At 42.3% G+C, this 25,140-nt stretch overlaps 1 protein-coding gene across 1 annotated transcript; it reads right to left on the reverse strand.

Annotated features, from left to right (window-relative positions):
• Positions 1 to 21,212: 21,212 nt before the first annotated feature.
• On the reverse strand, positions 21,213 to 24,496 carry LOC127663593 (PRAME family member 7-like). Its single transcript, XM_052155279.1, is given in 3 exon segments — positions 21,213 to 22,195; positions 23,071 to 23,661; positions 24,081 to 24,496. Coding segments are annotated over 3 exon segments (1,284 nt in total). The 5' UTR covers positions 24,206 to 24,496; the 3' UTR covers positions 21,213 to 21,627.
• Positions 24,497 to 25,140: the final 644 nt, after the last annotated feature.

Consider the following 25,140-nt stretch of genomic DNA (forward strand, 5'->3'; position numbering starts at 1 on the left):
CCATGCCACCTAGGCTGGGAGAGTAACTGCTCCTACCTGTTACCTTCCATAGTGTCTCCTCCACCCAGAAGAACCCATAGTCTCCAGAGAGCTGGCACCTCCGCCATGCCCCAGCCTTCGGGCACTCCGTCAAAGCTTTCCATCCGGGCCTTTCAGTGCTATTGTGGAGAGACTGTGGGCTGTGCGCGCCTGTCAATCAATGTGGAAGACAGCTCTACTTTACCACACCCCGGGACTCCAGCTCCACATCGTGAGATAGCCCGGAGCCAAGCAGCCCTTGGTTGACTCACAGTCAGCTTTTCTTTTTGCTTTGTGTTTCTTTGCTTTGCTATAGAAACTTATCCGATGCGTTCTCGAACTGCAGCAAACACTAGGCCTCTTTGGCAATAGACTCTTGCACAGCTAAACCTGAAATGAGTAATACCAACCATATTCAATAGAGTCACATCACCTAACAGAAAGGGGGCTGGGGAGGTAGCTTAGACACTGAAGAGCCACACCCAAGGTTGTCCTCTTGGTTGTTTGTGTGCGTGCGTGTGTGTGTGTGTGTGTGTGTGTGTGTGTGTGTATGCGTGTGTGTGTGTGTGCGCGCGCGCTCGCGTGCGCCCACGCGTGTGTGCATGTGTATGCGTGTATACCTGTGCATATGTGTATGCATACTTTCTCACACATAAACATACTCTCCTGCACTCACACACACACACTCATAGGTACACTCACACACACACACACTCAACAACAGTCTCATACTCACACCCATACCCACTCCTGTACTCTACACACACACACACACACACACGCATGCGTGCACACACACACTTATACATACCCTCACACACATACACTCACACACTCTCCCACATACTCTCTCACCATACACATACATGCACACTCACACACATACCCATATACAGTCTTGCACACTCCTTACACATACTCATGCACACTCACATGCACACTCACAGACTCTCATACATGCTCATACTTATACACACACACACACACCTGAAATAAACAGACTTGAAGAGGATAATGGGATGGAAATGGTACACACACAGAGGGAGTGAGAGAGAGAGTTTGTTTTGCCTCGACCTCTCTCCTTCAACTCCTATTTCTACATTAAGGAATCTTTTATTTATTTATTTATTTATTTATTTAGGTTTTTTGGATTTGTTTTTTTTTTTTTCGAGACAGGGTTTCTCAGTGTAGCCCTGGCTGTTCTGGAACTCACTCTGTAGATCAGGCTGGCCTTGAACTCAGAATTCCACCTGCCTCTGCCTCCCAGAGTGCTGGGATTACAGTCATGCGCCACCACCGCCCGGCTACATTAAGGTATCTTAACAAAAGAGAATCCATGACTCCCGCACTTAACTGTACAGAGTCTCTCCACCATTTGACGCTCTCCACAGAGGTACTGTGTGAAGGTATCTGCTTAGTGGCTACGCATTCCTCACCCACTTTCTGAAAGAGCTTAACTTAGAGGAAATGTAGGGTGGTTGGACAGCATTTCCCCTCTCTTAGGAAAGTGAAGATTTCTCCAGTGCCCCTCCCCTCCCAGTATCCCTTTCTCCTTCATCCATGATAATACAGGCCCTTCATTTTAACTAGACTTATAGTCACTGAGAAAGAAAACAACGATGCCTTCTCTAGGCTGGTTCTGCCCCAGGTGACTACTTTTAGCCAATCAGTGAAGGGCAGAATCTTCACACGGGTTTCTAGAGAGTGCCTCTCTAGAGTGTTTGTCTCTCATTGTCCTGTTCATCTTTCTTCAGGCAGAGATGGGGATGTGACTCAAGTGGCTCCCTGGTTCGTGAGGTGATGATGAGGGATGGGGACAGAGTCAGTTCACGTGTGACAGGTGCCGAAAAGGTCTCGTTTTCATGGGGTTTTGTGGGCATCAGACCAGCACTGGATAGACATCCCTGGACTTCGGGCAGTGGCAAGAAATCAGCTGTCCTCCAGTTTTCATGGGTGACCCTTTGCGTGACCGTTGTTCATAGACAAAGCTAATTATCATTCATCCAGGGTGAGCCTAGGGCTGCCATGCCAACAGAGCCATCTTCCTGGTATTCCTCTCCTCTCTCCACATTATCCCAGGCTCTATGTGCCCTGTCCCAAGCACAGACTCGGAGAGCTTCCTCAGGCTGCACACGCCCAAGAACTGCAACTCCCAGTCCCAAAAAAGAAATTCCCAAAGCTGTTGCCCGGTGTCATAGTCACCAACTGGTCAGTCCAGCTCCTATTCTACCACAGTGGCTTCTGGGAGAAGCGGCCCTATGGTTATAGACCTCCTAGGTCTCTGTTTCCCAAGGAGCTCGCTTTCCACTTAAGGGACAAACAGTATGTATCATAAATGTCCTGGACTGAGAGAAATGGGCACCAGAATACCAGACAAAACCTTCTCGATGAGACCACTGAAAGCTTTGCCCATTTAAGGGTCATTCATATTGCGAATGATCTTGTGAATAGAGCTATTCTCACACATGCAAAGGGAGCATCGCAAGGACTGCCTGTCAGAATCAGCTAGGTTAGGCTGCCGTCTAGGTTTGTGTCTCCTTCATATCCCTTTTTGAGAGCCGGGACTATAACATTGATAATCATAGCAGACAGCTCAGGACCCTGCCTGCAGATTAAATGCTTTGAAAGGCATTGACGTTTTGATGAGTTTTGAGGTCATTGGATATGAACTGTTCCCACAGGCTCATGCCTTGGGACGCACAGGTGGTAGGGTGTTTGGGGAGGTTATGGAGCCTTTAGGGGCTCTGCTGGAGGAAGCACGTTCCCAAGGGGGCGGGACTTGAGTGTTATGGGTGGAGTCACTTCCTGCTGAGCTCTCTGAACTTGCTGGTGTGTGCTTTATAGCACGCAGCTGCCACTAGTTTCCATTGTCTTAGCCAGAGCCACTCCAACCACCTTAGAGGATGGCATCCCTGAACCGTGAACCAAAGCCTAGCTCTGTTCCTTTGCTTTGCCTCTGCTAGGAAATGGGCGAAGCGATGAGAAACCAGCGACCACAGACGGAGAAAACTGGAAATGCCCGACAAACACGCCCAAGGACAACCACAATACGTTTTCTTCAGCACTGTGTACCAGGTCTTGGTGACACAGCCATGAACGATTGGATTAAAGTCCCCTCTCTCCTCCCTCCTACCACACCCATGCCAAAGGAGGGAGAGAGATAAACAGAATTAGAGGTGAGAAATAAAGATCTCAGTGTCAAGTACAGGAGAGAGACAGTTGCCGCCAACGGTTAGGGAGGCTCCCCAGAGCAGATGAAATGTAAAGGTCCGAATGAGTCGGGAGGCCCCGGGGGACACTGTTCCTGTCAATGGGAACAGATGCTGCAAAGGTCTCAGGCGAGAGCATTCTTGACTCTTCTGTCTGAGAGGCAGGAGGCCTCTGTGGCTAAAGAGCTAAGATAGTGGGAAACTTGGCAGCAGAGAATCAAACAAGGTTGCTAACTGAGAGCTTACTTGTGGCCTGCACAAAGCTTTACGGCACTGGCAGCCATTTTAATTAGCAGTTTGATTGCTTCTGGAGACTCAGGAGAGCCAGGGTTTCTCCCTTCCCCCATCTCCATTTCTACCCTTTAGGCTAGATGTTTGCACATAAGCATACAGAGGAGAAAGGAATGATTGAGAAACAGAGTAGACCACGCCCCCTCACCAGAGCAGGCCACGCCCCCTCCTCACCAGAGCAGGCCACGCCCCCTCCTCACCAGAAGGCCACACCCCTTCTTCCCTTTCTAGTGGGTTCTCCTTATTTGTAGCTCACCACTCTCCCAGTAGCAAGGTTTAAAATCCAAGTCCTTTGTATGATGGCTCTTTCTCAACCCTGGGATCCTTCCAGTGACTCTATCCACATCCGGTTCCTTTATCTGCAGCTCAACCTGCTACCAGAACCACTGCAAACTCCCTCTGCTGGCTTCCTGGGAGTGGGACTCCCATAATACATACTCCCCAGTGTGTCAGTGATGGGGCTGCGGTCTCCTTCGTTTCCAAACATTTTCTGGCTCTTAAGCCAACTCAGGACAAAGTCAAATCGAGTTCCTGATTGGTTCCTCTGTAGGTCCATCAGGTCCATTGACCACGGTCCTCTTAACCATCATCCATGTTGCCAATGCCAGGTACTGTATTAGTCAGATTTTCATCACTATGACAAAACGCCTGAGACAACCTGTTAAGAAGAAAGGTTTCCGAGGCTTCAGCCCACTATTTGCCTTTGGGCCTGTAGCGTGGCAGCAAACTTGAGGTAGGGAAAACTGCTCACCTCAGTTTCTAAGAAGCAGAAACAGGCCAGAAAGGATAGGGTCTCAATATCCCCGCCAAGGCCATTCTCGAAATGATGATGGGGTGGGCAAGCGTCATGACCTCACTGTGCAGACCAAAGAGATCCAGGCTTGACGTTCACATAGACTGGGATTGAGAATCCACCAAATTAGTTTTCTCATCTGTAAAATGGGGGTTGCTCAGAAACCTTCCCTTCCATTCTACCCATTATGGATATTTCCGGGTGCTATGACTTGTTCATGCTATGCAGGGTGGGGCAAACCAAACCCAGAGAGCATCTGCTGCTCACACAGGCTCTGCTGTGCCCCGGCATGTTACCATCAAGAACCCAGATGGAAGGGACACCCAAGCATGGTGCTTATATGCCTGAGGTGCGGCAGGCTGCAGATTCTATTAGTGTCGTCTTTAAGGCTTCTGGGAAAGTGAAGAGAGGGAAGATAGAGACACAGGTCGCCCTGGACCTGGAGTGTCAGTGAAGGTGGAGCGCCCCAGGAGCCCCCACTCCCCACCCCTGCTTCCCCAGAGAGTCCTGAGCCCCAGGGCTGTGCTGGAGCAAGAGGGAAAATGCTCACTGGAAACCTGGCCTTTGAGAGACTTTCCCACAGTCTTTGATGATAGTGCTGGGATTAAGGAATGGGAAGATGTCAGACAATTACCTTGTCAATGCCTGTGTGACTACAGCCCCTGTTTCTGCCTCGGGGGGGGGGGGGGGGGGAGGGCGAGTTGGGGGATGGGGGTGGGGTCCAGATCTGGAATGCAGGATGATGTCACCTTCTCCCTCAACTGTCTCTTTGGAAGATTAACTGTGGTATTTCCCGTGTGAAAGTTTTAAGTAGCTGGCAGGCAGGTGAGACAATGTTTGCTCTGGGTCCTGGGATCTAGCATCCTAATGCACACACTCACATGTGTACACACACATTTATACACTCCACACATATGTCCATATGTACATGCACATACATTCATACACTTACATTTACACAGTCACAAACATATATATACATATAAAAATACACTTATACATACATACATACTCACACAAAAACACACTCATATACACACTCACACATGTACACACATTTAACACACATTTATATACATTTATATACACATACATTTATATACACATACACAGTCACACACATGTATATGTACATAAAGACACACTCACATACACACATACACACTCACACAAAAATAAACATTTATATACTCACACATGTATATGAACACATAAAAACACTCATATACACATACACACACATAAACTCACATTCATATACACACATGTTCACGTTTCTACATTCACACATACACACACACACACATATAAATATACACTCACACACATAAATACACTCACACACATATACACACAAAACACACACTCATAGGCACACACGTACACATATTTATACACTTACACATATATACACTCATACACGCACTCACACACATACACATGTGCACACACACATACACACACTCACACATTCATACACATGTGCACACATTTACACACACACACATCCAGAGTTTCTCCTTTTCTGGAAGAACCAGCCCAGGCTTCCTCCCTCTCCAAAGCCTCTCTGAGTCTGACCCCATGTTTTTGGCTGGTCAGTGATGGCCTAAGGTGTCTACTGACCGCTTTTCCCACAAGTCATCTTACATCTCAGTCAGCAGGCTTAGCAGCTTCTCAATATCCTCAGGCAGAAAGCTGACCTGACCCAGAATGCAGTAAGATTCCAGAAAAGCATGCCATGCCAGGTGGTGCAGAGGAGCACTAGGCCTGGGTGATATTTTCCCTTCATGGTTATTGTGAGCAGTCTACATCCCATTGGCTGTGTGACCTAGAGGAGGTGTCTTCACCTCTCTGGACTATGTTGAATAAATATGAAGGTGGATGTTGTGAGCAGGAGCTGTAACCCCAGCAAATAAGAAGGCTAAGGCGGGAAGATATCAAATTCCCACCCAATCTGAGCCACATAGAAAGACCCACACAAAGGGACAGGAAACCTGCTGAACTAGGGCTTGGTATGTGGTCAGTGCTGCGCAAACACGAACTGCGACTCTTATTTCAGAGAGCATGACAGCTGGGTCAGAGCCAATGGCCTAGGCTGGAATCCCAGCTCTGCCACTGAAGGTCACACAGAGTTAGGCAAGGAGGAGGAGGAGGAGGAGGAGGAGGAGGAGGAGGAGGAGGAGGAGGAGGAGGAAAAGGAAGAAGAAGAAGAAGAAGAAGAAGAAGAAGAAGAAGAAGAAGAAGAAGAAGAAGAAGAAGAAGAAGAAGAAGAAGAAGAAGAAGAAGAAGAAGAAGAAAGCCTCTTAGAGCACATCCTCGGAACAGACTCACCCATAAATCAATACAGCCCAGTGACACATTAAACACACACCGCAAAGCCCGCCCAAATCCACAGGCACTCAGCCAGAGACAGTGCTGCCCCCATCCCACCCATCGTAGAGCCTCGCCTCTGCACCCACATGGTCCATCACACAGGGTGACTCCCCGCATAATTAGCTGCAGGCTCACTCTGCCCCTCCCAGCTGCAGCCTGTTCCCAGCCGTGATGTCAGCTTAGGTCTTCTGGCATGATGAGCTCATTCTGTGTCTTATTGAGGCCACCCAGGTACTGGGGGGACAGTCAAGTTAGGATAGTGGGACCCTCTCTCTACCAGAACAAAAGCCAAGGGTCTCAGCCCACCCACTCAGTACAGATCTAAGATTCAAACAATTAGCTTTTCCACCAGGGTTCCTGGCACAGGACATCTGTGTGCACAGGCCACCAATTTCCTCATCTGCAAAATGGGTTTACACTACCTAACAAAGACGGCTGCGAACATTTCCTGCCATGCCTGCAGCTTGCCACAGTGAAAGACACACAGGAGCAATCCCTCTCAGTAATTGTTATTTTGAATAAAGTACCTCCTATGAGGACGGCTTTCTATCAAAATGGTTTCTCAACCTGGGACTCAAAGTCCCCATAAAGAAAGCAGCATTGGGACTCCAATACTCTCAAAGGGAAAATGGCAAGTCCCAAGCTATCCACCTGCTGATGATTGGAACCCCAGACCCAAGGCACCTGTAAGTTAAAATATTCTGAATTCATTTTCCTAGCAAGATGGAGGAACAGAAGTTTCTAGAAATGGCTCTTCCTGGAGCTGGGCTTTCAAAATATCCCACCTGGAGAACAGTGCATCTAGATATTTTTTATTATTCAGAATAAAGATATAAACCCAGCCTGGTGCTGCTGGTCTGTTGTCCAGCCTGCACAGGAGGCTGAAACGGGGAACTCGAAAGTTCAAGGCCAGCCTAAGCTGAGAGTGAGATCAAGGTCAGTCTAGAAAGATTCATGAGGTGCTATTTGAAAATAAATACAGAAATAAAAGAGACTGTTTACTTGCTTACATAAACCCACTTACACACACATCATTCATCACACACACACACACACACATCATACATACATCAACACATGTGTACAAACACACACACATCATACATATATCAACACATGTGTACAAACACACACACACACACACACACACACACAATTATAGATTAGGATTCCCCCATGAGGAATAGCGTAGTTGGACAACATAATACTATTTAGAAAGAACATCAAGGGAGGGCCATATTAGGTAATGAGGAAGGACAGAGCGTAGGCAACGGACACAAGTCATAAAAGACATTAGAAAACATCTTTTTCCTAGTTTCCATCCCATCACAGATTTTTGCTGTTTGGTTCTGTGTGGTGGATCTGTAAATAAAGATGTGATTGATAGTTAAAGTGTAAAGCGCATAGGAACGCTCCAACATGGCTGTTCTGTTGTACGGGGTTCACAAAGGGGGTGGGGCTCCAGGGTGCTGTTGTTCTGTGTATGGGGCTCACAAAGTGGGGGCTCCAGGGCGTGGCTGTTCTGTGTACAGGGGTTCGCAGAGCTAGACAGCATTTGGGACCGGGCAGGTGTTCGAGTTCAACCCACTGTGTGATGTTTTTATTTGTGAATCCATCACGTTAAATGCTTTTACAGAAGGAAGAGGATTAGAGGTGCAGCTAGCTCTGTGGTGAAAAGCTTTCCGGAATGTAAAAGGCAGTCAATGCAAAGAAAAAGTTGTCTGATGACTTCTGTTAACTCTCCTGCTGAATGAGACAGTCGTAGGGCTCACGGCTATCCGTGCGCGGAGGGGCAGGGTTCCACCGGCTAATGTTTATGAAGCACTTAAGAGCAAACATGCAACCGATAAACTGAAAGTTGAAAGCTTGAAAGCACAGACTCCCCTGCGAAGTCTATAACGTCATGCATTCCTGATGACAGGTGCAGAGCAGGCTCCTCTCCTGCCCCATTCCATAGGTGGAAAACCGGCAGCTCAGGCATGCCTTGGAAACTCTCATAGAAACTCTCATAGAAACGGCAGGCATGCCGCTCATAGAAACGCTCCCCTTGACCAAACTTCAGGCAGACTCCTCCTTGGAGGCCCAGGGGTGCTTTCTCTTCACCCAGTTCTAACTAGAACAAGTCAGTTTAGCCACAACCCCCATCATTCCATGTATGATCAACCCCTCCCATGCCTGTCGGCTGCTTGTCCTCCCATGGCTTTCAAAGCAAGGTCTGATCACCCCAGTCTATCCGTCCAGGAATCCAGTTAGATCAGTTTATCTGGATTTCCCTCTGGTCCCTGGATCCCCCTCGGTCATTTCCAACCCGTTGACCCCCATTCTGCCTCCAGGCTGTAAATCCCCAGTGGCTCAGGCTGTACTGGGAGTTGTGCCCGACCTGTTTTCTTACCCCAAGTCCTACCTATCCCAATAGATTCTGCCTGGCAACGTCCCTCTCTTCATAACTTCAACTGCCATTTTTAACAAAATCATTCTCAGAAGTCTGAGGCTGTAAGATTTGGGCCCTACTGTAAGTGGGATTCCGTGTGCTTCTCAATCCAATGAGAGGCTTGTCTCTCTTCTGCGAGTCCCTACAGCGGGAGGCAAGACAGAACACGCTCTGAGGATGGTATTTCCAGAGTGTGACCTGAGCCCTCAGCCAGGCAGAGGGTTATTAATAGTCTGGCTTTAGTGCCCTGTGGGGCACTGGTGCCTGGAGTGGACTCTGCGGGAGGCAGAGGGAGGGCGGGGCGGAGCAGAGCAGGAGCAGGAGGAGCAGGAGGAGGAGGAGGAGCAGGAGCAGGAGCAGGAGGAGGAGGAGGAGGAGGAGCAGGAGCAGGAGGAGCAGGAGGAGGAGGAGGAGGAGGAGGAGGAGGAGGAGGAGGAGGAGGAGGAGGAGTGCCTGACAGGCTGCCTGGATTCGGAGGCCACGGCCACTCCCAGCTCCCCACCTGCTCCCTGAGCCCAGTTGTTCTCTCAGCCGATTCTCAGGGGCGGGTTCATCACCTTCCAATACTCTGGTGACCAGAGGCACTCGCAAGACCCGCCCCCAGCCCCCAGCAGCAAATAAATAGAAGGCTCCCAGCCCAGAAGCCAGGAGAAGTTTCTAGGTGCGAGCCTCCCGAGCTTTATTAAACTCCTCGCTGCGCTTGCTCAAGACCTCAGCAGGCTTTGGCTGGGAGCCGCCGGGGACAGCCTGGGAGGAGGGCAGCCAGTGGCTTGCCTGGTGAGGTGGGACTGAGAGAGGCCCTCCGGGATTCTGCTGGGCCCGCTTAGGGGAGTCACCCTTGGGAGCCAGGACCCACCTGTCTGCCTCCAAGTGTGGTCTAAATGTCACAAATCTAACAACACCCCATTAATCTTTGCAGATCACAGCTCATATTATCCAGGAGATTTGTGTTTCCTGGAGAGAGATAATGACCACCAAGCCTGAGCATGGACAGTGATCTCTAGCCTGGTCTCTAGAGTCCTTCCTTGCATGGGAAGTTTATAGCTGTGAAGCCCTACATGACCGTATAGTTATAAATTTCACTTTTTCATGGAAAAGACAAATTTTTAGCCTGAATGTTAAGAATCCTAATTACAATCTCAAAATTAATCCAGAATTAGTTCTCTTGTGATCTGAATCTGGAGGCTCAGAGATACAAGTTTCTGACCTGGATCTTGGCATGGAGATTTTGAAGCATAGTTTCTGTGAATTCCAGAAGATTAAGACAAGGAGATCTCTGAGTTTAAGATCATTTGGAATTAAAGTCACAGTAGCACATGGCTTTAATCTGGGCCACGCCCCGTGCTGGAGACTGACAGGCTTTAATCTGGGCGACGCCCCCTGCTGGAGACTGACAGCCTTTAATCTGGGCCACGCCCCCTACTGGAGACTGACAGCCTTTAATCTGGGCCACGCCCCCTGCTGGAGACTGACAGCCTTAAATCTAGTCCAAGCCCCCTGCTGGAGACTGACAGACTTTAATCTTGGCACTCCCTCTCCTGGAGACTGACAGCCTTAAATCTGGGCCACACCCTCTCCTGGAGACCTACATAAGGACATTGGAAGGAGGCAGACACTCTTTTCTGCCTGCTTGCATCATGGGACTGAGAAACTGCTAGATCCTTGGACGTCCATCTAGAGCTACTTCTGACCATGGTTGGGGAGTTGGACTGCAGACTGTGAGTGCTCAAGAAACTCCCTAAATATATAGAGACTCCCCATGTGTTCTGTGACTCAGAAGAACCCTGACTAATAAAAGCATTGTGATGGGACAGTGGGGCACTGTGATGGGACAGTGGGGCACTGTGATGGGACAGTGGGGCACTGTGATGGGACAGTGGGGCATTGTGATGGGACAGTGGGGCACTGTGATGGGACAGTGGGGTATTGTGATGGGAGAGTGGGGCATTGTGATGGGACAGTGGGGCACTGTGATGGGACAGTGGGGCACTGTGATGGGACAGTGGGGTATTGTGATGGGAGAGTGGGGCATTGTGATGGGACAGTGGGGCACTGTGATGGGACAGTGGGGCACTGTGATGGGACAGTGGGGCCCTGTGTGGTACAATGGGGCATTGTGATGGGACAATAGGACACTGTGATGGGACAATGGGGCATTGTGATGGGAGAGTGGGGCTTGTGATGGGACAATGGGGAATTGTGATGGACAAGTGAGACATCGTGATGGGACAATGGGGCATTATGATGTGTCAATGTGTCATTGTGATGGGACAATGGGGCATTATGATGTGACAATGTGTCATTGTGATCGGACAGTGGGAAATTGTGATGGGACAGTGGGGCACTGTGATGGGACAGTGGGGCATTGTGATGGGATAGTGGGGCACTATGATCAGAGAGTGGGACATTGGGATGAGACAGTGGGGCACTGTGATTGGACAGTGGGACACTGTGATGGGACAGTGGAACATTGTGATAGGACAAAATAACAGTATGCCAACACGGAACACAACAAAAGTGTTTACAAATGTGTAATGTTTCCAAGCTATGAAGACCCCTTGTGTATGGCTCTTGCCTTAATAGCCTTCTGTTTCTCTGCATTCACAGCTGTGGTACTCTGTGTCTTTGTCAAGCACCATGACATTCCTATTGTGAGGGCCAATAACAGAATCCTCAGCTCCATATTACTCATTTCCCTCATGTTCTGTTTTCTGTGCTCCTTTTCCTTCATTGGCCATCCTAAAAAAGCAACCTGTATCTTGGGTCAAATTACATTTGGAATTGTGTTCACGGTGGCTGTTTCCATAGTTCTGGCCAAAACAGTCACTGTGGTTCTGGCTTTCAAAGTCACAGACCCCGGAAGAAGGTTGAGAAAATTCCTTGTATCTGGAACATCCAACTACATTATTCCCATATGATCCCTATTCCAATGTATTCTGTGTGCAATAAGGCTAGCAGTTTCTCCTCCCTTTGTTGATATTGATGAACACTCTGAGCATGGCCACATCATCATTGTGTGCAACAAGGTCTCAGTTACTGCATTCTACTGTGTCCTTGGATACTTGGCCTGCCTGGCACTTGGAAGCTTCACTGTTGCTTTCTTTGCAAGGAATCTGCCTGACACATTCAATGAAGCCAAGTACTTGACCTTCAGCCTGCTAGTGTTCTGCAGTGTCTGGGTCACCTTCCTCCCTGTCTACTATAGCACCAAAGGCAAGGTCAGGGTTGCTGTGGAGATCTTCTCCATCTTAGCATCCAGTGCAGGGCTGCTTGGATGCATCTTTGTACTCAGGATCTACATCATTTTAATAAGACCAGACAGAAATTCTATCCAAAATGTCAGGGAGAAATCATATTTTTGAATAAATAATTCAGGAACTATTGGATTATAGTGCATGTATCTACTTTTGAAATCACTCTCACTGGCTCCTCTATTGATGACTAGAAGTATCATATCTGACAATCTTGTGTACATTCTCCATTAAATCTTTACCCCTTTAATTGCTTTGTTTACTCTGGAAGAAATAAAATTCTCAAATCCTTACTACAAATTTATTCATCATATTGCCTTTGCGGATATTTCCCCCCTTATAACTTCTAATAAAATTTGATAAGGCAGTTGAATCTATGCCCTTATATAGGAAGTGAGTTCCAGAACAGACATGTCTATAAGTAGAAACCATCTATCAAGTCAAATAAACAAATTAACTAAATAATTTACAAAGGTGAAATCAGATCACATTTTCTTACTTCCAGTAGGACCACATATATGATAGTGCACTGCCTATTTTTTTACCTAGTCTTCAATTTATTGGCCAGTAGTCTGAGGCAGAAAATTTCTTTTTCTTCTCACAAGTTCAAAATATTATATTGAACAATGGATAGAAGCTGTGGAACCCAGTGGTTGAATTATGGAATAGCTGGAATAGGCTGACGAATAGGGTGACCCATAGGAAGACCAACAATCTCAAACACCCCAAATAGCCAAGATCTCTCTCACATTATACCACTAACCACGCAGCATAAACCAGCTGACATGAGGCCCTCACATATATGGTATAGGATGGCCTGGTTTGGCGTCAGAAGGAGAAGACACATTGACCCCCTGAGAATTGTTAGGACCCAGGAATGGTTAAGGTCTGAGAGTTGTGAGGTGTGGATATCCTCTTGGAGATGGGAGAGGTGGTATGAGAAGAGGAAGTGTCAGGGGTAAAACAAGGAGGGGGGATAACAACATAAGTTAAAATAATAAAGACTGAAGAATTAAAATATACAGAATGAAACAAAGAAGATTGTAGATATGTGAACATGCTATTATAATGTAAGTATGGAAGAGATTGTTAAAACTACTGATATAGGCATGTAGCTATTTTTTTTTTCTCAGAGCATGCCCTTGGTGTGCAGTTCTGACTGAGGTCCTTAACTCAGAAAATTCTGGGAGGATGGAATGGGAGCCACCTGCTCCCAAGACAGTGATATTCCCAAAAAGACAATTGAGTGTTTGTGATTGTATTAAATCCATAACATTCATCAACTCTGTCCTCATAATGGGATGAAGAATGGATCTAAAATGTATCAACATTAACAAATATTATCACTTCTCTAAGTAAGTCTTCATGCAAATATGCAAATATGATCATTAACAATGTCCCTTTAAGACCCATTCTTCAGTAACATCCACATTGTATTCATTGAAAATTCACGGAAGATGTCACTTCAAAAAGAAATATATATATATATATATATATATATATATATATATATATATATATATATATATATATGTGTGTGTGTGTGTGTGTGTGTGTGTGTGTGTGTGTGTGTATATATATATATATATATATATATATATTCAAACTGGAGTTTAAAGGAAGTCTACACAACTTTATTATAATAACTGATCTCCTCTGAAATTACATTTATATTCCAACCTTGAATTTTAGTAACATTTACTTATTTTTTTCATATTTAATTTTGTGTCCCTAAATATTTTCTAGTCACCATATAAGTGCAGGAGATGGTAGAGAAGGGAAATTGGCAACAGGTCAACTGGACTGTAGTAGTTGGATGGTGGTATTCAAGATTCAATGTCTCTGTGTGATTAATGAAGAGGACAAATGATTACTTGTAACATTAAAAATAAACTGATAACGAAATGACTAAAGATGTTATTCATGAGCTAGATCCCACATTTTAAAAATTCACATGATTTTATATCTATGAATTTGTGGATAATTTTTGACTCATGATTTATAGAATGTGAAGAATCTTATATTTTATATTTTAATACACATACAGTTGCTGCAATGTTATGAGGTAAAATGTTATTGCACAGTTAGTCAAAATTATTAAAATTATGTTGTCAACTACAGAACCAGTAGTACTCAAAAGATTATTTGTTTACAAAAATTGCTCCCTACATAAAAAAGGGAGATTGGTAGATTTAGCTTGTAATCATTTACAAAGAAATCAATGTCTTTAAAGGACACCTGTGGCCAGCCATGGCTAAGCAGCTATATCCATTAACACTAAATATGATAAAGTGAACCCATCACCAGGATTATATAATAAGTGAGATTACATAACCCTAGGAGGTGTCTGCTGAAATCCATACATTTTCACATAATACTTGCTCAAAATTATTATGAAATGAATTATAAAATTATTTCTAATAAAATGAGTCATAATCAACCCATTTAGAACAATAAATTTAACAAAATTTCAACAAAATGTTTATATTATTTTACTTATGTGTATGTGTGTGCTATAGGTACACAGGTGCTTGTAAGTGCATACAAGTGTAGCTGCAAGTGAGAGGCATTCATTGACCCTTGAGTTAGACACAGAGACAGCTCTGAAAAACCTGACATGGATAGAGGAACAGAACTCAGATGTTCAGAATGGGCAGTACATTCTCTGCACAGTTGAACTGAATGCCCAGGCACATAAAAACATTAACCTATAATTGCTTTCCAAAAATGCATTTCATAGAGAAAAATAAACAACACGATGGAAGCACATCTTCACTCTCTGCACATATCCCAAGATTCAGTCTAATTGAAATAATGTTTCTCTTTTTTCCTGTTTTAATTTTCTTACTTTAATCCTTTGTTTTATAGGCCAGATTTTATTTCCCCTCGCGGCCTACCTTCTGACTGTTCCACATCCAATAACTTCTCCCCTTCTCCACAAGGTGGCGCCACCCCACCCACATCCCTCACCCTACCAAACCTCCCCACTTCCTGGGGCCTCCAGTCTCTTGAGGAATAGGTGTGCCTTCTCTGACTGAGTCAGACCTGTTAGTCCTCTGCTGTATATGTGTTGTGGGCCTCATATCAGCTGGCGTGTACTGCCTGGTTGATGTTCCAGTGTCTGAGAGATCTAGGCGTTCCAGTTTACTTGAGACTGCTGGTCCTGGAAAATAATACACATGAAATTAAAGACATATTAACGATTTCTAAATTAATTGATTGGTAAGTAGAAGTTTTCTGGTAAAATTGAATAGTTCCATGGAAAATATTTCTGATTAAATTAAAGAAATATATAGAAAAAACTAAACTACACGGCAGTGGTAAGTAGAAATAATTTCAAATTGTCAATTTTAAAACATTTTCTCAGGATATTTCTTCAATTTTATCAGAATTATTTTACATGTACCTTTCATTTTATCAGAAAATGTGTGTCCTTCCTCATTCAAATTATTTAGAAATGTGTTTTAAATAAACGAATTTTTCGCTATTATTATCCATGAAAATGGTCACTTTTAACACTTAAAAATACTTTCCTTGTTAACCTTCAATTTTTTCATATAATGATTTTTCTTTCTTTTTCAATTAATTTATTAAAATATTTATGCCTACATTTTTATCAGTATAATTTTCCAAGAAAATTGACAATTTTAACAGGATTTTCTACATATTTCTTCCATTTTATCAGACACACTCTCCATGGAAATGTTGCATTTTGATATAAAATGTTTATTATTTCACTTTCAATCAATTTACTAATGCTTTTTGTCTACAATTTAATCTGCATAATTTTTCATGAAAATCTTTAAATTTATCATAATTTTTTTCTTTTTTGAATTAATTTAGCAATGATTTTTATTTTTACCATTTTATATGTATACTTTTCCTTGAATTCAGAAATTTTAACGTGTTTTTGATACATTTCATCAAATTTATCTGAAATATTTTCCATGTAAATCTCTACCTGTGTCAGTAAATATTTATAATTCCACTTTCAATTAATTTAGAAATATTTTTATGCCTTTCATTTTATCTGTATAATTTTCTATGATATTCTTCTATTTTAACATGTTTTCCTATAAATGTCTTCAACTTATCATAAGTATTTTCTAGATAAATCTTCAATTGTATAATAAAGTGATTCTACTTCATTTATCAACTAATTTAGCAACTTTTTTTATGTATACCATTTTATCTGTATAATTTCCCGAGACAATAGTGTATTTTAATTTGTTTTTCGATGTATTTCATTTTTTTCTGATTTTATTTCCATCTAATTCTGTAATAGTGTCAGTAAATACTTATAAATCTACTTTCAATTAATTTAGAAATATTTTTATGCCTACCATTTTATCTGTATGATATTCCATGATAATCTTCAATTTTAATTTTTCCTGATATTTCTTCAATTTTTCTTCAGTTTTCATAAATATTTTGATGTAACTTTTCTATTATTTTAGCCATGATTTTATGTATACCATTTTATCTGAATAATGTGCCATGAAAATCATCAGTTTTTCTGTGCATTTCTTCAATTTTATCTGAAATATTTTCCACTTAAATCATCCATTTTATCAAAAAATGTATATTTCCTCCTTCAATTAATTTGGAAATATTTTCAATTCAACCAATATATCCATATTATTTTGCATAATAAACTTAATTTTATCAGAAAATGTTTATAATTCCACTTTCAATTAATTTAGAAATGTTTTTGATGTCAAACAATTTATTGATATTATTTTCCATGAAAATCGTCAAATTTAATACCTTTTTCTAGTTTACCAAGCATACTTTCTACATAAATAATCTATTTTTTCACAAAATATTTCTACTTCATTTCCAATTAATTTAGAAAAGTTTTTATGCCTACCATTTTATCTGAAAAAATTTCAATGAAAAACATCCATTTTAACATGTATTTCTATGTTTTTTCAATTTATTAAAAATATTATCTATGTATCTTTAGCTTTATGAGAAAACGCTTTACTTCCCCTTTCAATTATATAAGCAATGTTTTTATGTCTACCATTTATTTGCATAATTTTCCCTGAAAGTTGTGAAATTTAATGTATCTTTCTATATATTTCTTTAATTTTGTCAGAAATGTTTTCCACGTAAATCTCTAATTGTGTCAGGAAATACTTATAATTACACTTTTAGTTAATTTAGAAATATTTTATGAGTACAAATATAATTGTATAATTTTCTATGATAAGCTTCAATTTTTAACATGTTTTCCTGTGTTTTTCATCACTTTTATTTTTCATGTTTCTTCAAATCTATCAGAAAATATTTATACTTTCTTCCTCAATTATTGTCCAGATGTCAACCAATTGATCTATATTATTTTCCATTATAATCTTAAATTTCAATATTGTTCTCTATATTTCTTCAGTTTATCAGAAATGCTTCCCTTTACATTTTCAAGTTTATCAGAAAATGTTTATAATTTGCTATCAATTAACTTAGAATAGTTTATATCATCCAATTGATCTGTATTATTGTTCAAGAAAATCGCAAAACTTAACACTATTTCCTATATTTTCTTCAATTTTTTCCAGAATAATATCCATGTAAATCTTTAGTTTTGACACAAAATATTTCTAATTCCACTTTCAGTTAATTTAGTAATGTTTTATGTCTACAATTTTATGTGTATAATTTTTCATGAAAATTTTAGATTTAAATATGATTTTCTATTAATTTCTTCAATTGTGTCAAATTTTCCATGTAAATCTTCTTTCTTTATCACAAAACATTCCTACTTCATTTTTCAGTTAATTTAGCCATATATTTTATGTCTACCAAATAATCTGTATAATTTTGCATGAAAATTGTCACTTTTAACATGTTTTTATATTTATTTTTTCACTTTTATCAAAAATATATGCCATGTAAATATTCAATTTTATCAAAAATGTTAATAATTCCTCTTCAAATTAATTTGGAAATGTTTCTATGCCTACCATTTTATTTGTATAGTTTTCTGTGAAAATTGTGATTTTTAATGTGATGTCTATATATTTCTTCTATTTGATCAGAACTATTTTCCATGTAAATCTCTAGTTGTGTCAGTAATATTTATAATTTGGCTCTTGATTGATTAAGAAATATTTATGTGCCTGCAATTTTATCTGTATAATTTTCCATGATTATCTTAAATTTTAAAAAAATTCTATATACTTCTTCAATTTTGTCATATTTTCCATGTAAATCTTCTATTTTATTACAAAATATTTGTACTTAATTTGGCAATTAATTTAGAAATGATTTTAGGCTGACTATTTTATCTGTATAATTTTCAATGAAATTTCTCAATTTTAAAGTTTTAGAGTTTCATTAGGGGAGGGATGTGGACACTGACATGCTTCGTAGCAACAAAAGATTGGCTCATCCACTAGGATTTCTTATCTTATTTCCCAGTAAAGGACAGAGTGGAAGTGTGGGTAAAAGTAGCAGGGGTTTGGGTTGTGGGGATCTGTGGGTTCTGCAGGTTACATCTACAAGAAAGGAACAATTTGACTTCAGAACTTAGGAACTGGCTACAAAGAGATGACAGGATATCAGGTCCAGGCAAGAACAAAACACTTCCTTTAAGCCACCATCATTTCAATCATCCTTTCCCACTCTAGGACACACGTGAGTTCCACGTCCACAGGAGTGAAACAGCCTAGGTCAGTTGTCAGATAGGATGTAGATATGGCCACTCCCTCTGCAACAGCAGCCTCTGGGGTTTGACAGTTCAGAGATGCTTGACTTAGAAGGGGCCTGGAACTCCACACACTCTGGTTGCTCAGATGAGATCTGCATACCTGGGTTCTGTAGGTGGGTAAATTATTTTGTTTTGTATTTGTTTGTATTATCTCTGTGTGTCCTTGGTTGTCCTGGCTGATTTTTCTCTAGAACCTTTTTTTAAAAAACAAAATCCCCTGGCAGGGATTGCAGCCATCATTTAAAGGGGCAGGAGCTTGCTTCCATGAAAATCCTTCTACTTGCTCATGAGAGTCCTGCCTACTTCTCTCTATGTTCTTGATGGATGGCTTTCAAGATATTGCCTTGACTGTCAAAGGAGACTTTAGAACTTTGAACCTTGCAAGAGGTCCTAAAGACTGTTAGGATCACAGAAGACCGAATGCATTTTCACCACAGGATTAGCATGAATCTATCATGACCAGGGCCACAATGCAATTGATTGAAACAAAAAGCATCTAGATAGAATAATGTCTTTGAATGCTTGTATGTCCTGTCTGTCTTTCTTTGTGGAGTTCTTGGAAAGTCATGTATGAGAGACTTTGCCAGAAATAAATTAATAAATAAATAAAATAAATAAATAAGTAAATAACCCCCTTAAAGAAATGCAGGAGAACACAGGTAAACAGTGTCTGCTTTCAAAGACACCACGTGAAAAAGTTGCTCAGGTGAGGAAGGATGGAGAACTATTCTGCACATCAGGATGAGTTTTCCTTTTACTTTATAGATTGTTAGGTGCTTGATGTGGGAATGTTAGGGTGGTAGTAGCTGTGCTGGGAATGGTATCTGAGCTGCATCCCACAGGTCTGTATCTCTATGTGTAATGTGTATGTTTTGCCTGCATGAACTTATATTCACTACACACACAGGATTTCAGATGTGGGAATAGGACTGAATAAATGTTGAGTTCCACAGAGCTGGAAGGATAAGAGCCTACAGGTTGGTAGCAGGAACGAATCCTAGTGCTCTAAAAGCATAGCAAGGGCTCTAATCTGTTGGACAATCTCTCTTGCCTCTAAGGTGTCCAATTTTGAGGTAGGATACACAACAGAAAGCACAGTACTCAATCGTATATGAATAGTAAATGAGTTTGCTCTATAGGCTGGCACCATCTGGACAACACAACCTAAAACACATTATGCACGTGCTTGTGTAACAAAACAGTCCTGAGGTGCTGAGTCAGAGCTACAATGCTGAGGAAACAGTTTTGACATGGAGCTGTATCCAGAGTCAATGAACCAGAAGATGCAGAATGAATTCCCTCCATAGAGGACTTCATTGCAAAAATCATGCCATTGTCTTTTTTTTTTTTTTTTGGTGGGGGATTTTGATTTTTTGAGACAGGGTTTCTCTCTGTTGCCCTGGATGTCCTGGAACTCACTCTGTAGACCAGGCTGGCCCCAAACTCAGAAATCCTCCTGCCTATGCCTCCCATGTGCTGGTATTAAAGGCGTGCACCACCACTGCCCAGCCACGCCATTGTCTTAAAAAACACTAGTAGCCCCTTCTCCATTTTTGTCGCTGCAGTTCTTTTCTATAACTGGGGGGCTGGGGTGCAAGCCAAGGCTAGATTATAAATCAAGAAATAAAATAATATAATAATGATAATAACAACAACAATAATAGGACACTGTTAGCACATGGAGAACATCAATCCCCAGTGGGTTTGAGGCATAACAAACCTGCTTATCCTGTCTCTACCTTTCTGTGGGTGAAGTGACCTGGAAGACAGACGGCCCTCAGGAGATGGATAGAGTATGCATTCTACTTGTGTGAATAAGTTGTATTGTGGGACCACACTTTCACAGATAAAACTATTCAACATTATGGAAGAGCAAGAAGATAGACTATGGTCATAGTAAGTCTTATGATAGCCCATGTCTGGGAAAAATGATACTTTTAACAACTCCCCCACACCCCATTTCTAGAGTGTGTGTGACTTCAGGGTCTAGTGTAGGAATGACACTGAGTCCACAATCACATCATATCACATCACAAGGAAGGTTCTGGACAGATGTTGGTTTTCAAGAGTCACTCACAATTAGTTTGACAATTCTGCGTACATACCAAGGAGCCAAAGAGTGGGAAGCAAAGAGTAAAATACAATGTCTTAATTGACTTTAATGCTACCAATATGTCTTACATGATAATTTCTTTGATCATATATCATGATGTCATAGGATAATATGAACATAAACCTAAAACTGAGGTCAGTGACTCAGTAGCACATGAGAGGAGAACATTCATAAATTGGCCATATATTTACAACATGGGGAAGTCACTGGCGATTCTGTCCCGATGGGGGCACATTTAGAAACGCAGTACCGTCTTTCTGATTCTACAAGACACCTGATGTTATTATCTTATTCTTCATTTCAAGTGACCCTTGTGGTCTCCATACACAGAACACCATTTTGATTCCAATGGATTTGAAACCACAAAGTTCCGGAACCCCATGATGAACGTACTTCCTCAGATATCATGTCCTAGCATCTAGAATCAACCTCTTCTTTACCGCCAGCAACGGCAAAGTCTGGTCTTCATATCATAGATGCAGCGACTCCAACAATAACGGCAGGTTTCTGAAGCAAATGTGATTGTCTTGGGCTGCCTTCTGGCCCTGAGAATGTCCATGAGATTTTGACACAGTTGGGAAAATCTGTCCACTATAAGATAACCCTCGTGATCATAGCACTCTAGTGGGGCAGGGTACTGCTCAACAACCAGCTTGCTTTGATTGGCCATGCATTGCAGAAGGTCCTTTATTACAGCAGTGGAGAAGTCATTCTCATAGAAATTGACAGAGGTGAGCTGTGAGCACTGGCCCAGAGCAGGCAAAAGGATTTTGAGCTGAGAGTCATTCATCCTGCAGTTCTCTAACTGCAGGGTTTGCAGAGTTTCAGATTCATTCTCTAGGAGAATTCAGAGACTCTTGGAACAGGACTTGGGAAGCACTACATCATCGAAGTGCAGGTGTTTCAGTTGATAGAGCCTCTGACACACTGACGTGTGTTTCAAGTCTGACTTGGAGAGTTGGCAGACAGTCATAGACAAGGACTCCAAGGCACTCTTCAGGCATCTAGAGAAAGAACAAGAAAAATTTTCTGACTCATGGTGCTGGAGGACTCTAGTAAGATTGATACTGACACAGAGAATCCACATATGTAGAGTCAATCTATGCTTATGTTGAAGGTCTACACTGGGGAAACAGCATGTTGGTGTCTCCTCATAGCATTGTTTACTGAAGCATATTACACTCAGGTAGGGTGGGATCAGACCGCATGTCTGCAACAACCCTTCCTCACTCTGTCAGAGAACTAGAGTTTGCACCATCAAGCTAGGAGAGCACACCTAGAAAGAACTAGCACAGAAGGGTTCTGGCAATATCTTGGCCTATGTCCTGCAGACTTTATCCATATCCTGGCAATCTCCACAGTCTTTATCCCTGATCACAGTGTTTCACCTCTGACACTGATGACCTCCACCACAGTGTCACAGATTTCCCGTCTACTTAGTCAAAACTTGTGTTCAAATCTTTATGGAGAAGTAGAGGCTGACTGACTCCAATAGAGGAACAAACGGATTCCTGTTCTCACAAATCTTTGTAGAGGGTAGTTGTGGAGCCTCCCCATATCTGTCCTGTTACCTTGAATCAGTTTTGCCTGGATCCCAAAGGGTAATATGGAAAGCACACTTACAGCATCTGACCCACACAATGGACATGCTTACAAGACAGCTTTCTCAATATTCCTTACCCCAGCCCATACTCTTCCACATAAGTGGGGACTGAATCAAGTGAGCTCCATTAAGAAGGAAACAGTCCACACATTGATAGTGTAATAAGTGTATCACTGTAACATCCTCTATGACCGTCACACCTGAGATGCCCACAAATGATTGAAGTAAAGGGAAAGGTTGTTGCTATAACAGAAACAGATCACTATCCTTCCTTACCTGAACAACAGTTTCATGTTGTCACTGGAAAAGTAGCCACCATTCATGGAGAGGTGTTGGAGATAGTTGAGTTTGGAGAACTGAGAAAGGAGTTTGGCAGCACAGTCCTTTACATCTGCAAAATGAAGCACACCACTAACTGAGATCCTCAATCTTATTTCCCTTAGATGGAATTTGCGAAGATTTCTCATCAGGCCAAAGCAAGGTGAAAAGCAACCTAGAAAGGATAGGTCCTGTTTTGTGTATATTTCCAATTCCTCAATATAGTTTGGCTGAAAAATGTTCAAGATCTCCCTGATAATCTCCACTGGGAAGTGACAAATCTTCATCTTCAGACAGCATAGCCTCAAAGAGTCTTTTCTCTGCTGGGCCCATTGTAGTAAGTATGTTTGATGTTGTTGCAGAGAGAAGTCAAGGCTCAGGTCAGTGACCACCTTCAAACGCTGCCTCAGTGCATATCTAGGAATGTGCTTTGCAACTTGTTTCTCATTCCCAGTCTTTGCTGAGCAGACTTCATCCTTTCTTCCAGCCCATACATCCCCAAAATCCTGGTGCACATCTCTGAAGTCCAGGACTTGAAGCTTCCTGCTTCTGTGAAAGATAAAGGCAAAGTTTCATAATGTAAAATGAACCAACATGGAGTTAGCCTGGATCCCACATGTCTAAGATCAGCTCCATCAAAGTACATTGCACCAAGCAGGCAAGGAGCTGTATCTGGAGACATGACCCACATCCCTTCATTCATTTGCTCTTGACTTGTGTCTATTCCATATCTAGTGCCTGTAGGAAAGGCACAGAAAGGCTCATCCTAACATGGTTCCTTGTACCCTGAGCTGTCCTGACCTATGACTATCATTTAGGTCAGTTTTCAAATTGAATAGTATTTCCACAAATCCCCATGTCAATGGCATCATTATCCCCTGTGCTGTTTCCCCCATTCTTCCTGCCCTAATGTGTGTCTTACCACTATCCCCATGATTCCCCATTTAGCCTACTTGGGCCTTGCTTACCTGGGACTAACATTCTGTGTCAGCAGTATATCTATGCCATCCAGCACAGCTTGCAAGTCCTCCACATCAGGGGTTTTCATCAGCGCCCCCACAGGGAGGCAGGTAAAGGGCCAGGCTGCCACCATTGCCTTCAATATCTGTGTGTGTCTTCCATTGAAGGCCTCTAGGAAGAGTGGTGGGGAAAGCACAGTGGGCAGGTGATCCAGATCGGAGGAGTTTATGGCATCTTTCCTCAGCAGCGCATCCAGTGCCAGCTACTGGAGTGTGGGAGGGTTGTAGGTACTCATCCTGCTAGATATTCAGTCAGAAGCAACCTGGTGAAGCATTTAGGAGACATAATTTCAGGCTAAGTTTTCAGAAGTCCTATTTCTCACATATTGCATGAACCAGAAGTATAGAGCCCATGCTCTGGCAATAATGGAGAACACAGTCTGCCCAATTATACAATCCTGTGGTCTCCAAGCCACAAGTTCATCACCCTCAGCATGTGGATTCTCTTTTAAGCACCCACAGTAGAAAAAGTTATCCACTGTTGCATGGGATATCAACCCATGCTTCTCTTAATCTCATGTCTAGTATAAAGCAAAGATTCATACTGGACAAAGTCTTGTTTCAGGAAAAAGGACACTGAACATCTTTGCAGGCCCTGAAAAAAATATTCTGCTTATGTCGCAGATGCAACCAGGCTTATTGTCCTTGCAATAGATTGATCCCTCCAGGGAAGGGCTAAGGAGATCCTATGAGATGCCTGTATGTATGTATCACTTAACTCTTTGAAGGCCAGGGTGAGAAATCTGGGCTATATTATATTGTTTTGGGAAATGAGGTAAAATTCATAGCCACCTGGATATACAATCAGACCACATCTAAAATATAAAACCTATGCCAGGTGGTTCTGGCACACGCCTTGAATCCCAGTACTTGGGAGGCAGAAGCAGGCAGATATCTGAGTTAGAGGCCAGCTAGGGCTACACAGAGAAACCCTGTCTCAAAAAACCAAAACAAATAAATATAAATTAATTAATTAATTAAAGAAGTAAATAAAAATAAATACATAAGT

The sequence above is a fragment of the Apodemus sylvaticus genome, chromosome 13 (genome assembly GCF_947179515.1).
Source record: "Apodemus sylvaticus chromosome 13, mApoSyl1.1, whole genome shotgun sequence".
Lineage (NCBI taxonomy): Eukaryota > Metazoa > Chordata > Mammalia > Rodentia > Muridae > Apodemus > Apodemus sylvaticus.